Genomic DNA, 12,791 nt, shown 5'->3' with positions numbered 1-12,791 from the left:
CTTATGAGAGTGAGAGTTTGGAATGAGTAGAAGTTTCACTCACGCTGGCGGAGTACATCAGATCATTCATTTGTTTCCTACACTGCAGAGTGGTGCTTTTTTGTTTCCCACTGACCCCCCCCCGGCGACCTCCTCCCAGGCTGGCCTAGTCAGGTGGGAAGACCATCTGCTCCCAGCCTGAGGAAAGAGGACCTCTGCCTTTCCTGGACAGCCCGGACGACAATCCCTCGGGAGGACTTGCTGAATGGTGGAGCGGAGGGTTTGGATCTTTTTGGCACCTTGGAGTACCTGTCCAGTATAACAACCTGGCCTAAAGTGACTGAATGTCTCTCCGGATGCCATTTATATATGGCAACAGGACCTTCAACCCCATGAGGTAACGGTGGACGGACAAATCCCTGCCCGCCCTGCCACAAGATTCGACGAGCTGATGAATAATTAATGAGCTGAAAAGCAGAAGGTCACGCGGGTTCATCTTGCTGCCCAGCAGGAATCATGCCAACTTTCTCACCCGCCACCACACTTAGTCTCCAGATCTGAAAATTCCACCCCAAATGATTAAAAATGAATGAGGGCATATTGTTCATTGCCAGCCCTTTTTCTGGCCTGTCTGGATGTTTCTGATGATTTTTTTTTTGGTACTGGTATGGATTGAATAAAAAATGGAGTTGAATAGCCTCTTTACTGAATATAGGTGCAATCTAGATGCTCTCAATATATTGATAAGATATCGGCAACACTCAGCAATAAACGTCTCTTATTGCATGGAATGTATTGTGTTTCAAAGCCAGCTGGTGGAAGCTGGCCTATTGTTCTTGGCCACTTACCTTTTGACTGATAGGCTTTGCCACTCTTTACAATTTTAAATATTAGCCACCATGGATTTTAAAGCAATAGTTTTCTAAAATATCTTTGCAGATTGATAATGGAAAGCTACTTGTAAGTGAATGAAGTCTTAATAGGTGCTTCTTTTTTCTTCCCCTTTGTCTGCAGTTGCCGGAGGCGCCAACCCAGAAGGCCATCTTCCTTTCTCCCTCATAATTGTCGTGGTTATGTCCACCATTGTTACTGGTGTAGTTCTAACCTGTGCTGGACTTGCTCTCAGTAAGAATTTCATTAAACTTTGTACTGCACAGCTCCCTTCTCAACCAACATTTCACAAGCTATGAGCTCAGGAGAAATTTTTGTTTTGGTTTTAAATTGTTGTTGCTCAGTGCTTCTTCCAATAACGCCATTCTGTGCATGAACGCATCATTGAAAACATTTAATCACCAGCTTCACTTCCTCCAATCCATCCATATCTGACACAGGCTAGGAAAGGAAGTTAGTAATGCAAGAGATAACAGTGTAAATATGTGTGGCATGCAGCTTCACCTTTATCCTGTTTATGTTCTTTGTATAGATAGAATGCCTGGCTCATTATATTCCTACCTATACCAGAGTTGGTTACCTAGATGCTAAAGTTTGGAAGACCCAGTATGCATATCTCAAAATTTATAGAATGTCAGTTCATAAGTAGCAGGAAAACCTGCATTTATGCTGCTATTTAGCATAATAAAATATCCCAAGGTGCTTCACAGAAGTGTTATCAGCCAAAAACTAACTAAGCCAAGGAAGGAGACATTAGAATGAGTGGCTGAAAGTTTGGCCAAAATATTACAGAATCAATTGCTTTTAAGGAGGGTCTTAAAGGAGGAAAGAGAATTGTAGAGTGGTGGAGAGGTTTAGGGTGAGAATTCCAGAGGTTAGAGCCTAGGCACGGCCGCCAGTGGTGAAGAAAGAATATCGAGGATGCGCATGAGGCTAGAATTGTTGGTGCGCCAAGATCTTGGAGATTATAATGTTTGAAGAAGGTTGCTGAGATGGGGAGGGCCAAGGAGTTTGAACATGACGAAGAGAATTTTAAATTTGAGGCATTGGTGGACTAGGAGTCAATGTAGGCCAGCAAGGACAGGGAAGGTGGATGAACATGACTAGGTGCAAGTTAGAATTCTGGAGCTGACTCAGGATGAGACGTCAAGAAAATGTGAATGAAATCTCATTCCTCCAGTTCCCTCCATCACTCATTTTATCCACCTACATATGGAATATCACAAGGATTTTGCCTATCTTACCCCATTTGTCAGATTATTCCAAATATTTAGCACTGTTTGAGCAAAACTGTACCTTTCATTTTGGTTTCAAATTTACTTTTCATTCATATCTGCTGATTATACTTCCTCGAGTTATTTTAAAGTAGTAATAAAAGTCTCTCCATAAATGCATATCATTAGACTGTAAGATACCGGATCCTCTGTGAAACTTAGGAGCAGGAATGGGCCATTCAGCTCTTTAAGCATGTTCTGCCATTGAATTAGATCATGGTTAATCTGTATCAAAACTTAATCTACCTCCTTTGGTTTTGTAGCCCTAAATAGCCTTGAAAAACAAAGATATAACAATCTCAATTTTAAAACTTTCGATTGACCTAGTTCCAACAGTTTGGTCAAAGTTCGAGATTTCTGCTACCTTTGTGTAAAGAAGTGCTTTTTAACATCGTCTTTAAATGGCCCAGTTCTGATGTTAATGTTATGGCCCCTTGTTTTGGACTTCTCCTCCAGAAGAAATGGTTTCCCTTTATTTACCCGATCAACCCTTTCAATCATATAACATACCTGAATTAGATTACCTTTAACCTTCTAAAGTCAAAGGAATACAAGCCTAATCTGTGGAATATGTCCTCATAATTTAACCCCTTTAGTCTCTGTAACGTTTTTGATTCTATAACCCCTCCAAGTCCAATTCTTCCTGAATTGCAGTGCTCAGAACTGAGTGCAGTATTCTAGATTTTTGATAGACAAGGGAATCAAGGGTTATGGGGGACAGATAGAAAAATGGAGTTGAGACCACAACCAGATCAGCCATGATTTTATTGAATGGCAAAGCAGGCTGAAAGGGCTGAATGGCCTACTCCTGCTCCTAAATCCTCTGTTCCTAGATGGGATCTAACCAGAGCTCTGTACACTTGTAGCATAATTTCCGACCCTTTCTGTTCCAGTGCTTTTGAGATAAAGGTCAACAATCCATTAATCTTTAAGGTTATTTTTGCACCTGTTCACTAGCTTTTAGTGACATCTGTACTTGAACCCCTAAACCTCCCTGCCCCTCCACAGTACCTGGCTTCTTGCTATTTAGAAAAATATTCTGATCTATCTTTCTTAGGTCCAACTGGATGACCTATATTGAATTTCTTTTGCCCATTCACTTAATCTATCAATGCCCCCTTGCAACCTCTTGCTCTCAGCTACACTGTTTACTGCACCACCTAACTTAGAGTCATCAGCAAATTAAGATAGACGGTTCTGTATCCCTTAATCCAGGTCATTTATAAACATAGCAGAAAGCTAAGGCATCAGAACAGATCCCTGATTGACACCACGGGTTACATCCTGCCAGTTTGAGTACATACCCATTATAGCTGCTCAGTCTCCTAGACCCTAGCCACTTCCCTAACCGAGTCAATAGGATGCCTCCAATTCCATGCACCCTCATTTTTGTTAACAGTTTCTTACGTGTGCCTTTATCACATATCTACCCTTTTATTCCATATCAGTGTTAATGGCGCTGATAGGATGGTTGACATAATTCCTTTAACTTGCGTTTATTTTTCTGTAATTGTTCTCTGATTTTTCTTTTTCCAACAATTTTTATTTCTCTGCTCTCATGTCCAAGTTGACTCCTCATTTTCTATTGCGTCATTGCTGAAGGCCCATCAGCTAGTTGGCCAGTGGTCATGTATGAGCCTTGAAAGCAAGCACTGGCCAGCTTTTGACGATGAGATTGCATCTTCCTTGACTCGTCATGCATGTGTACAACCTCCCAGCAGTACTGTCTGTATAGTAAACAGGAGCAGGAACAGTGGCCAGTTTCACCCTTCTTAACCAGAGAGCATGAACTTTATTGGTAGCCACAAGCTACATCAGCGCAGACCAAGGATGGAACATGGGATTTATCTGGTCTGAATAGCTCAGCTGCACTCCAATTAAACTAACTGAGCTATGGGGAGATTCATCTTTTATTTAATAGTAAAGTAGAAGAATAACCATAAATCCTGAATTACATGTCTTATTTATTTGATTATCTATTAATATTTGCTGCTAGATACTGTCATTTGCATGAAGTACCGTTCTTTGATTTCATAGCTTATATCAAAATCGGTTCAGTAGATAGTTCTGCTGCTGTAGAACATTTGCTATAGTATCCCAACTAACTAATATGGCTGACGCAATATATAGACCCTGAATTTCTGTCTTGTATCTTTAGGTGAGCAAAGGGTATAATAGATTACCTGTACCCTACATCAGTTGGCCAAAAGACTAGATTTTAGTTGTGACACTTATGGGTAATAGGAGCTATATTTGACCTAGTCTATTACATTATAATCCTGCATATGGGTATTTAGAGCCTAACGTTGGGTTTTGCATATTTCAGCTTTGGCTGCAGCAACCCAAGTGCTTGGTGTTTGTGAAGCTGTTGTGACTTCTTGAAGGGACAGACTAATGAGACAGCCTTGCTCTGACACCAGGGAATTCAGTGCAGTTTTCTCTGTGTTGACCAGAGTGCCAGGCAATGGATGCACAGACTCATGTAGACCATCCTGCATTACAACAGTGACTTTACTTCAAAAACACTCCATTGGCAGCAAAGTGCTTTGCAACATCCTGAGGCTGTAAAATGCACTCCATAAATTCTCCTTAACATCATTGATCTTGGTTACTAAGTCACCAAGAGCATTGAGGAGGTCAGACTTGTAATCCTCCCAGCTGGAGATTGGACTCGTTCCTCCCATTCTTTGACCATTTGAGTTATTGTTCTCATTAGACAATCTGAGAATTTTCCCCAACACCGGCCTACCCTGTGAATTGACCCCATGTCCTTCTCTGGTTCCTGTAGATTGAGTTTACCCATTCACTATACTGAGGATGGTTCTCATGCTTCTTCTGCCCCCACTACACTACCAGGTAACGGACTAATCCTTTTTCCTATACTCTTCAGAATTCCTTAGTAAATTAGTTAAGTTTAGAATCCTCCTCATTCCTTGATCCCGATGCATTAAATGGATGACATAAAGTGATATTTTGGTATAGGTTTACTTAAATTGCTTTGTATCATTTACAATTTTTATATATTTATATATATTTATATATATATATATAATCCCTTATAAAATAGGAACAACTAAACTTCCTTGGTCTTTAATGTCAAACCCTGGTAGGCTCTTCAGTGTTTCAGCATGCCAGTATCTATTGTACCTCCACTAGAGTTTATAACTGATGTATATCAGAATGATATCAGTTATGCTTTGAAATGATAGTTGGATTACAAACTCATTAGAAGAAAGGATTCTGAACACAGAGAGCTGAATGGAACCAGTTCCAAGTGGATATTTGGAACACTGAGAGCCAGCAAGGTATTAGTCTGAATGAACTGCCTGGACATAGTAAGCTGACTCCAGTGTGACCTGAGTAACAAGTATAAACATGGTGCACTTGTTCCAAGCAGTTCAGGGTAAGCAATTCTTACCTGGTTCCATCAGGGATATGGTGGGTTGTACTGTAGGTGTGGTGGGAACTTATTTGGATTAGGTGGTTGCATTGTAACAGATAAGCTGAATTCAGCTGGAACTAAGGTCTGCATATGTTTATGACTGTAACAATGGTAAACTATCCTCCTCATCATTCTTGACTTATCTGCGGCCTTTGACACAGTTGTGGCCACATCATTTTTGCCTAATGCCTCTCATCTGTCATCCAGCTGAGTAGGACTGTGCTCGCTTGGTTCTATTCTTAACTAGTTCATCGTAGCCAGAGAATCAACTGCAATCACTTCTGTTCCTGCTCCTGCACCATTACCTCTGCTATCCCACAAGGATCTATCCTTGGCCCTCTTCAATTTCCCATTCAGCAACATCATCTGAAACCATGCTGGATTCCACATGTGCATTGACAACACCCAGCTCTGTCTTGCATCATCTCTCTTGACCCCTCCACTGTCTTTGATTTGTCACACAGCTTGACCGACATCCAGTACTGGTTGAACAGAAATATTATCCGACTAAGTATTGGGAAGTCGGAAGCCATTATCTCTAGTACCTGCTACAAACTCCCATTCCTTAACTACCCACTCCATCTCTCTGGCAACTGTCTAAGGCTGAACCAGACCTGTTTGCAACCTTGGTGTCATATTTAACCCCGATCTGAGCTTCCAACGGCGTATCTGCTCCATCATCAAGACTGCCTATTTCCACCTCTCTAATGTCACCTGTCACCGCCTCTGCCTCAACTCATCTGCTAAAACCCTCATCCATTCTTTTGTTACTTCTATAATTTTCTATTGTCCACCTGACCGGCCTCCCATATTCCACTCTTCATAAACTTGAGTTCATCCAAAACTCCCAAGCCCTGACCAGCAGCAAGTCCCTTTCACCTCTGTGCTTGATGACTTACATTGGCTCCCAACCTGGCAATGTCTGATTTAAAAAATTCTCATTCTTGTTTCCAAATCCCTCCTTGACTTTTCCCTTTCCTGTGTGTGTAATCTCCTCCAGTCCTACAACCCTTAGAGAGTTCAGCATTCCTCCAATTCTAGCCTCTTGCAAGTCTCTGATTTTAATTGCTCCACTATATCTTCAGTTGCCTAGGCCCTAACCTCTGGAATTCCCTCCATAAACCTCTCAGTTTCTCTACCTCTCTCTTCCACTTTAAGAAGCTGTTTGATTCTTTCCTCTTTGACCAAGTGTTTGGCCATTTATCCCAATATCCCGCTTATGTGGCTCAGTGTCAAATTTTGGTTGATAATACTCCTGTGAAGTGCCTTGGGATGTTTTACTATGTTAATGGTGCTATATAAATGCAAGTTGTTGTTGTGGAAGCAGGTAATCCATAACCTGGAGTGTATTATAATTGCAGGTATTAATGAATATCAGCAGGTTGTGCTCTGTGGTAGCTAAGAAGTGCCTATGTTTCTGGGTATTGAGGTGCTGTGTCATGTGGTAACTACAGACTGGAAGTGTGAATGAGTTTTAGATATAATGTGCCCTGTGGTAACTACGGAATGCCAGCATTGGCTATTTAGTAGAGAGGTTGTATTTTTCCCTGCTACACCACTGTTGCTAACAAGGAGTGGCTGAATGTGTTGATCTGTCACCTTTCCACGTCCCAAGCATTTCAAACATAAAGATTGTTGAAGAGTCTTGCGATCTTTTAAGTCTGAACCATGGAACATAGAGATGGGGCCTTGGTTTAGTGCCTCAGTACTGCACTGAAGTGTCAGCCTTGATTGTATGTTCAAGTCTTAGAATGGAACTTGCACCCACAAACTTCTAACTCAAGAAGGGACAGTGCTACTACTGAGCCAATGTGATGTTTGTTTATCCAGTAACTATCAAAAGGGAATTTGATATATACTTGAAAAGAAAAAAAAAGGGGGAAAGAGCAGGGAAGCTGGAATAATTGGAGAACTCTTTCAAAATGGCACAGGGGTGATAGACCAAATAGTCAAATTCCTTCAGGATGGAATTACTATGGTGAGAGAACCTGAAAGAAAAATATATTTCCATTCATGAAAGATCAATTAACAAATAAACACAAAACCTGTTCGTCTTAATGTTCTTTTAATAACCATTAATGTTTGCTGCTGAACTTACTCTTCCCATTGCTCTTGCCACTTGGCATTCTGTTATCATACTTTTATGCCATCTTACTATTTGTTATCATGTACCTCAATGGTCATTCACTTTAGAGATTGTGAATGTGCATAAGATCGTATAACCGATGGTTATCGGTCGACAACAGCTCATTAAGCCATCTTAAAACCCAAAGAACATGATGAAGGAGATTAAAATGGTGGAAGAGGCTAGGGAGCAATAGATGTTACTCTGGTTTGTGAGCAGTAATGATGAGCCTGTGAGCAATTGACATCAAGCTAAACAACTAAATGGTAGACAACATATCAGGTCTGTTGGCCATCTTGCTTTTTTTGGCTGTAGCTGAGCATTTTCTATACCGCTTTTGACCTGTGGAGGACATAAATGTCCATTCATGTTGTTCAGACACACTTTAAAGGTTTATTATCAGCCCTTTCTCTTTGATGCATAAGCTCTGTATGTTCATTATTTGCTTTCCAGTTACTCTTGTCTAAAGTTAGTGAGTCCAAGCTCAAGTTCAATCCACTGGCAGCAGTAGATCTCTGGTACATCGAAATGACCATTATTCGTGTGCATGCTCAGAGATTGAATGTTGGCCACTTAATAATGGAAGGCACCATAGTGCATTTCAACCATGTTTATCATTCCATGCCTGCTCATCTGCTCTTTCCAAATGGAGCCACTGAATAGAGATCAATAAGGGGAACCAAAGCTGCTTTCCACACCACGCTTTAGTCCCTTTGCCCACTAGTCTAGGGACACAGACCTAAGGAACAAGAATTTATAATCCCTTGGCACTGCCCAAATATGGAGAGAGTGTTAGTATCCAAACTGAGATTGGCTAATGCAGTCTAGAGCAGGAGATGAAACTGGGACCTTCTAGCCTCCATTGCATCAACTGATAGCTTCACTCGATTGGCCATTGATGGGGCTTTATCAGCCATGATGTGACACTACTGTATTAGCATCATCATGGTCACCATTCTCTCTGACATCATTAGTATTGTATCTTTGACATCATCACCATTGTATCTTTGACATCATCACCATTGTCTTTGACATTATCACCACTGACAAACAATTAACACTATCTTCAAGCCCAATGAATGTAATGGGAAGGATCCACATGAACTAACTAGTTATTCTGACTAATCAATTTCACATGTTGCTAATCAAGATAATAACAAATAGTCGCTTGGTAGTACAGAACTTGAGTACTGCTGAGAAAAGAGGCATGCTGTCAAAGGTTTAAATCTTGCAATCACCAGGGCAGATGCAAGAATACCAAATTTCAAAAGGAGCAACAATTTATACTGCATGAGGAAAAGCTTGATTGGCAAGTTGACTTTGAGTTATACAAACAACCAATTTAAGATTATAAATCAGGCTCACAATGTGGTTCATTCATGCTTGCTTGAAGCTACATATATTCATATGCAGGAATCTGTCTCCTGCAGGCAAAAGAGACATGTTCAGGCATGTGCCTTTTTAGAATTAAACAAAAGTGTGGGGGACAGTAGTTCCGTGGTGCATTTTTCATGCCAACACCTTGACCAATCAGAGTCAACTTGCCAATCAATGAGCAATCTTTTTCTCATGCAGTATAAATTGTTGTTCCTTTTGAAATTTGGCATTCTTGCAAATCTGATCTGATGAGTGCAAGATGAAAAGCTTCAACAGCATGTCTCTTTTTTCAGCTATAATCAAGGTAGTAAAACTTGCATAATTCATTACCAATTCTTAAAACCGTGCTCAAAGAATTTTCTTTACCTCGTTTGAATTATGGCTCCACAGTTTGTACATCTGAACTGAATTCAGCTGGCTTTAGAAATTTTAATCTGCATTTGGGTTTCTGCAGAGCCTGTGATGCAATGCCAAGTTGTACACTGTGTCTATCAGAAGAGGCAAATAAAGGCTCACTAGAAAACGTTCTTCGTGTCTGGTGCAATTATTTAACTGCTGCTGTACCAGTAAGCGATCAGTGGAAAGCGGACTTGTGTAGGCTTCAACTTGGGAAGGGATTGGGCAATGGGTCAGTATCAAGGTGCTGTTCCCCCGAACTTTCCTGTTTCTCTTGTCTCCGCACTCAGGTAAGTATATTTTCAACGTTTACTATATTGTGTGTGACTTGCAGTTTCCCTTTACAGGCTGCATGTTTAGCTGCATGTAAACCTGAATGCAGAAAGGGGACCTCAAACAGGTATTGGACCCCTTATTTGAATATCTAAAGGACCATTACTCCAGTTTCTGGCCCTTGGATGCCTATTATTTTGCCTAGACCAGTAGGAAAGCACTTGCTAAGATTTTCCTCCTTCTTGTAAATTATTGACCAGGAACTTTCAACAAAGAGACTTCTGATGTTGCTAGGTGAAACATTTATGTTAGATCCATGGATTTGATCAGATGGAATGGATTCGAAGATCAAGGATTAGGAAAGTACCTTTATTTTGCTTGTGTCAGATCAGGTAGCAAGACCAGTTGATAAATAATGCTTTCAGTAAATCAGATCAGGAGAGAATATGAATTTACTCAGTAACAGCAGAATCAAAATCCAGGGGATGAAATTTTAGTTACGTTTTCACGTCTCAAAAGGCAGCTTTCATCAAGTGAAGTCAATTTGAAAAGATTAGTAAAGAACTTTCATAGAGTCATAAGAGACTGGAAGGTCAGTGGTGGTGTTGTGGCTTTATCTAATTGATTGAATAAGGAACTTGGTCATTTCTTTGCCTCCATTTATTATCCCCCTTAACCTGAAGGCTCCAACTCTCGCTGGTTTACAATTCCACCGAGAGTCGACAGGCCCCTTGAACATGAAGAATATCACAATTCAGTTAAATCCCTACCAAACTCTACACATGCATTTTGCAGCATAGATACTGATCAGAAACAGGAGCCCTGATGGATTTCTCTCACTTGCCCCAATCCCTTTCAGAGGCCCAGGGTTACTATAGCGTCAATGTAACAACTCAACCACTGTCCCAGTGGAGATCAGATAACTCAGCTTAGACCTAGCATCCAGACTGGGGCCACCTTCTGCTTTGCCCAGTGCTACCACTCTAGGCATTGCCATTAGCCATTGCATGGTGAAGTTCTTATTGCAGTTTGTAATGTGTTAAAAAATATATAGTGGGACTGGCACTTATTTTCCCTCTTTCCATGATATAGTCACAATGCTTCTGCTCACTGTGTGTCAGGGAACTGACCAATAATTCATTGTCCAACTAAGACTTAAACCTAAGGTCCGCAGCTCCCACTCCATGATGAGGCACATTAATTATTTTACTTAAGTTTCTGTGACCCGACTGAACAAATTATGCTGTAAACTTTCAGGAACACTTGAATCCATTATCCTGTGTTCTCACAGCTTTGAATTCTTGCTGATCCAGTAGGCTAAGATCTGAGCAGGTGCTCAATACTGAAACCTGTGCTTGGATTCTAACAACTTTTGGAGCAGCTTAGATATATTCACACAGTCATGAAGTGGACTGAGCTGTACCAGGCTGGGTTCATTTTGTTTTCTCTTCCCTGACTTAGTGGTGAGCTAAGCTGTGTACCATGTTGTGTTCACTTGTTCCAATGTTCTCTGACCAGTGGGGAGCTGCACTATAGCAGGCCATATTCACCTGTTGCAGTGTTCCCACACTGCTTGGGAAATTAGGTGAATTATACTGGGTCCCATTATTTCCATCCAGTTGTGAACTGGTCTAGCCCAGTCTTGTCCCAGTATTAAATAAAAACAGAGAATGTTGTAAATACTCAGCAGTTCAGAGGGACAGTTTGGAGGTTTCCTCTCAATAGATATTGCCTGACATGCTGAATACTTCCAGCATCCTTGGGATAAAATGGCTTAGCCCCTGAAATCAGGTGCAGGAATTATATATTGTGTGACGATCCGTACCTATCTAAAGTGATGCTAATCATAATGATGGTGGAACACAGCTCAATGATGAACACCCTGCTAAGTGGCTGCATGCCTCATTAGGAGTCCCAGGTTTATGTGAGATTAGCATCACTTAAAGTTAACCTGCTCTGCTTAAACCCAGGTGGCACCTCTGAGAAGGCAAGACTCATTCTGGCTGCAGCAGGGAATAGAACTGGGTAAATAAGAGTTGGAGACCAGGAAGTATCTACTAAAATGGCACAACAGGGCAGAGGGCGTGCCCCAAGGTTCTCAGATGCCACACCGGAGGCCTTAGTGCAGGAGGTGCCCAGAAGGAGAGAGATCCTCTTTACTCGGGGGTCAGGAGGTGGTCCAGGCAGATTACTAAGAAAACAATGGGAGCAGGTAGCCATTGCGGTCAATGCCAGGACTCTAGCCCCATGGACCTGGATGCAGTGCCGAAAGAAATGTAATGATCTCGCATGAGTGGTCAAGGTCAGCGAATACATCTTCACATGCCACATCCCACCAATTGCACCACTAGTATCACACACTGCTCAAAGCACCACACCCCACACCCCACCACTCACCTAACAACAATCTCTATCAATCATGACTCATACCTCACATTCTTAGCCTCACCACTCACACTTCACACTGCTGAAAGCCTCATACTCACACTGCCAGCCATTTAACTGTGGCAGGCCTATCACCCAAACATATCACACCGCATTTACTGACACATTTAACCTCTCTCTTGCAGGACGTGTTGGTGAATAATAGGTGGCAGCAACAGCTAACCAGCAGGGGGCAGGCATGGCTGCATGTACTGGATGGAGGAGACAGTGCTGGCCATCATTAAGTCAGTGGCCAGTGATGATGCTGAAACCACTGAGGATTACGGTATATTTCTACCTAATACATCTTCTCACATCCCACTTCACCTTTACCCTGCAATCTGTTATGATGTACAAGCTACAGATGATGTAACCATGCACCTCCTGCTTCTCCCACCACCCCACACCCCCTCACCTTTCCCTCACCTCAATCCTGCCTCGTGCCTTCACGCTTTCAGATACTCAGATACAGGCCAGGCAGTGCTGTGGGAGGCTGAGGTCCTACAGGAAGAAGAGACTAAGGAAGAAGATGTCATCATTATTTGTTATGACACTTGCAGCTACCAGCTCAGATACTGCCATTGACCATAGTTTAGAGGGTGATATAGAG

At 41.7% G+C, this 12,791-nt stretch overlaps 1 protein-coding gene across 7 annotated transcripts in view; it reads left to right on the top strand.

The window, feature by feature from the left end:
• Positions 1-12,791, top strand: part of ltk (leukocyte receptor tyrosine kinase) — a 223,944-nt gene that overhangs the window by 168,448 nt on the left and 42,705 nt on the right. For all 7 annotated transcript variants that reach the window (XM_041214429.1, XM_041214427.1, XM_041214431.1 and 4 more), the window contains one exon: positions 994-1,104. In XM_041214429.1, coding sequence (XP_041070363.1) covers positions 994-1,104 — 111 coding nt within the window. The remainder of the gene's footprint in view (positions 1-993; positions 1,105-12,791) is intronic.

Source organism: Carcharodon carcharias, chromosome 20 (genome assembly GCF_017639515.1).
Source record: "Carcharodon carcharias isolate sCarCar2 chromosome 20, sCarCar2.pri, whole genome shotgun sequence".
NCBI classification, from domain to species: domain Eukaryota; kingdom Metazoa; phylum Chordata; class Chondrichthyes; order Lamniformes; family Lamnidae; genus Carcharodon; species Carcharodon carcharias.
Note: the sequence above shows the minus strand (reverse complement) of the source record. Positions and strands in the feature narration are given on the sequence as shown.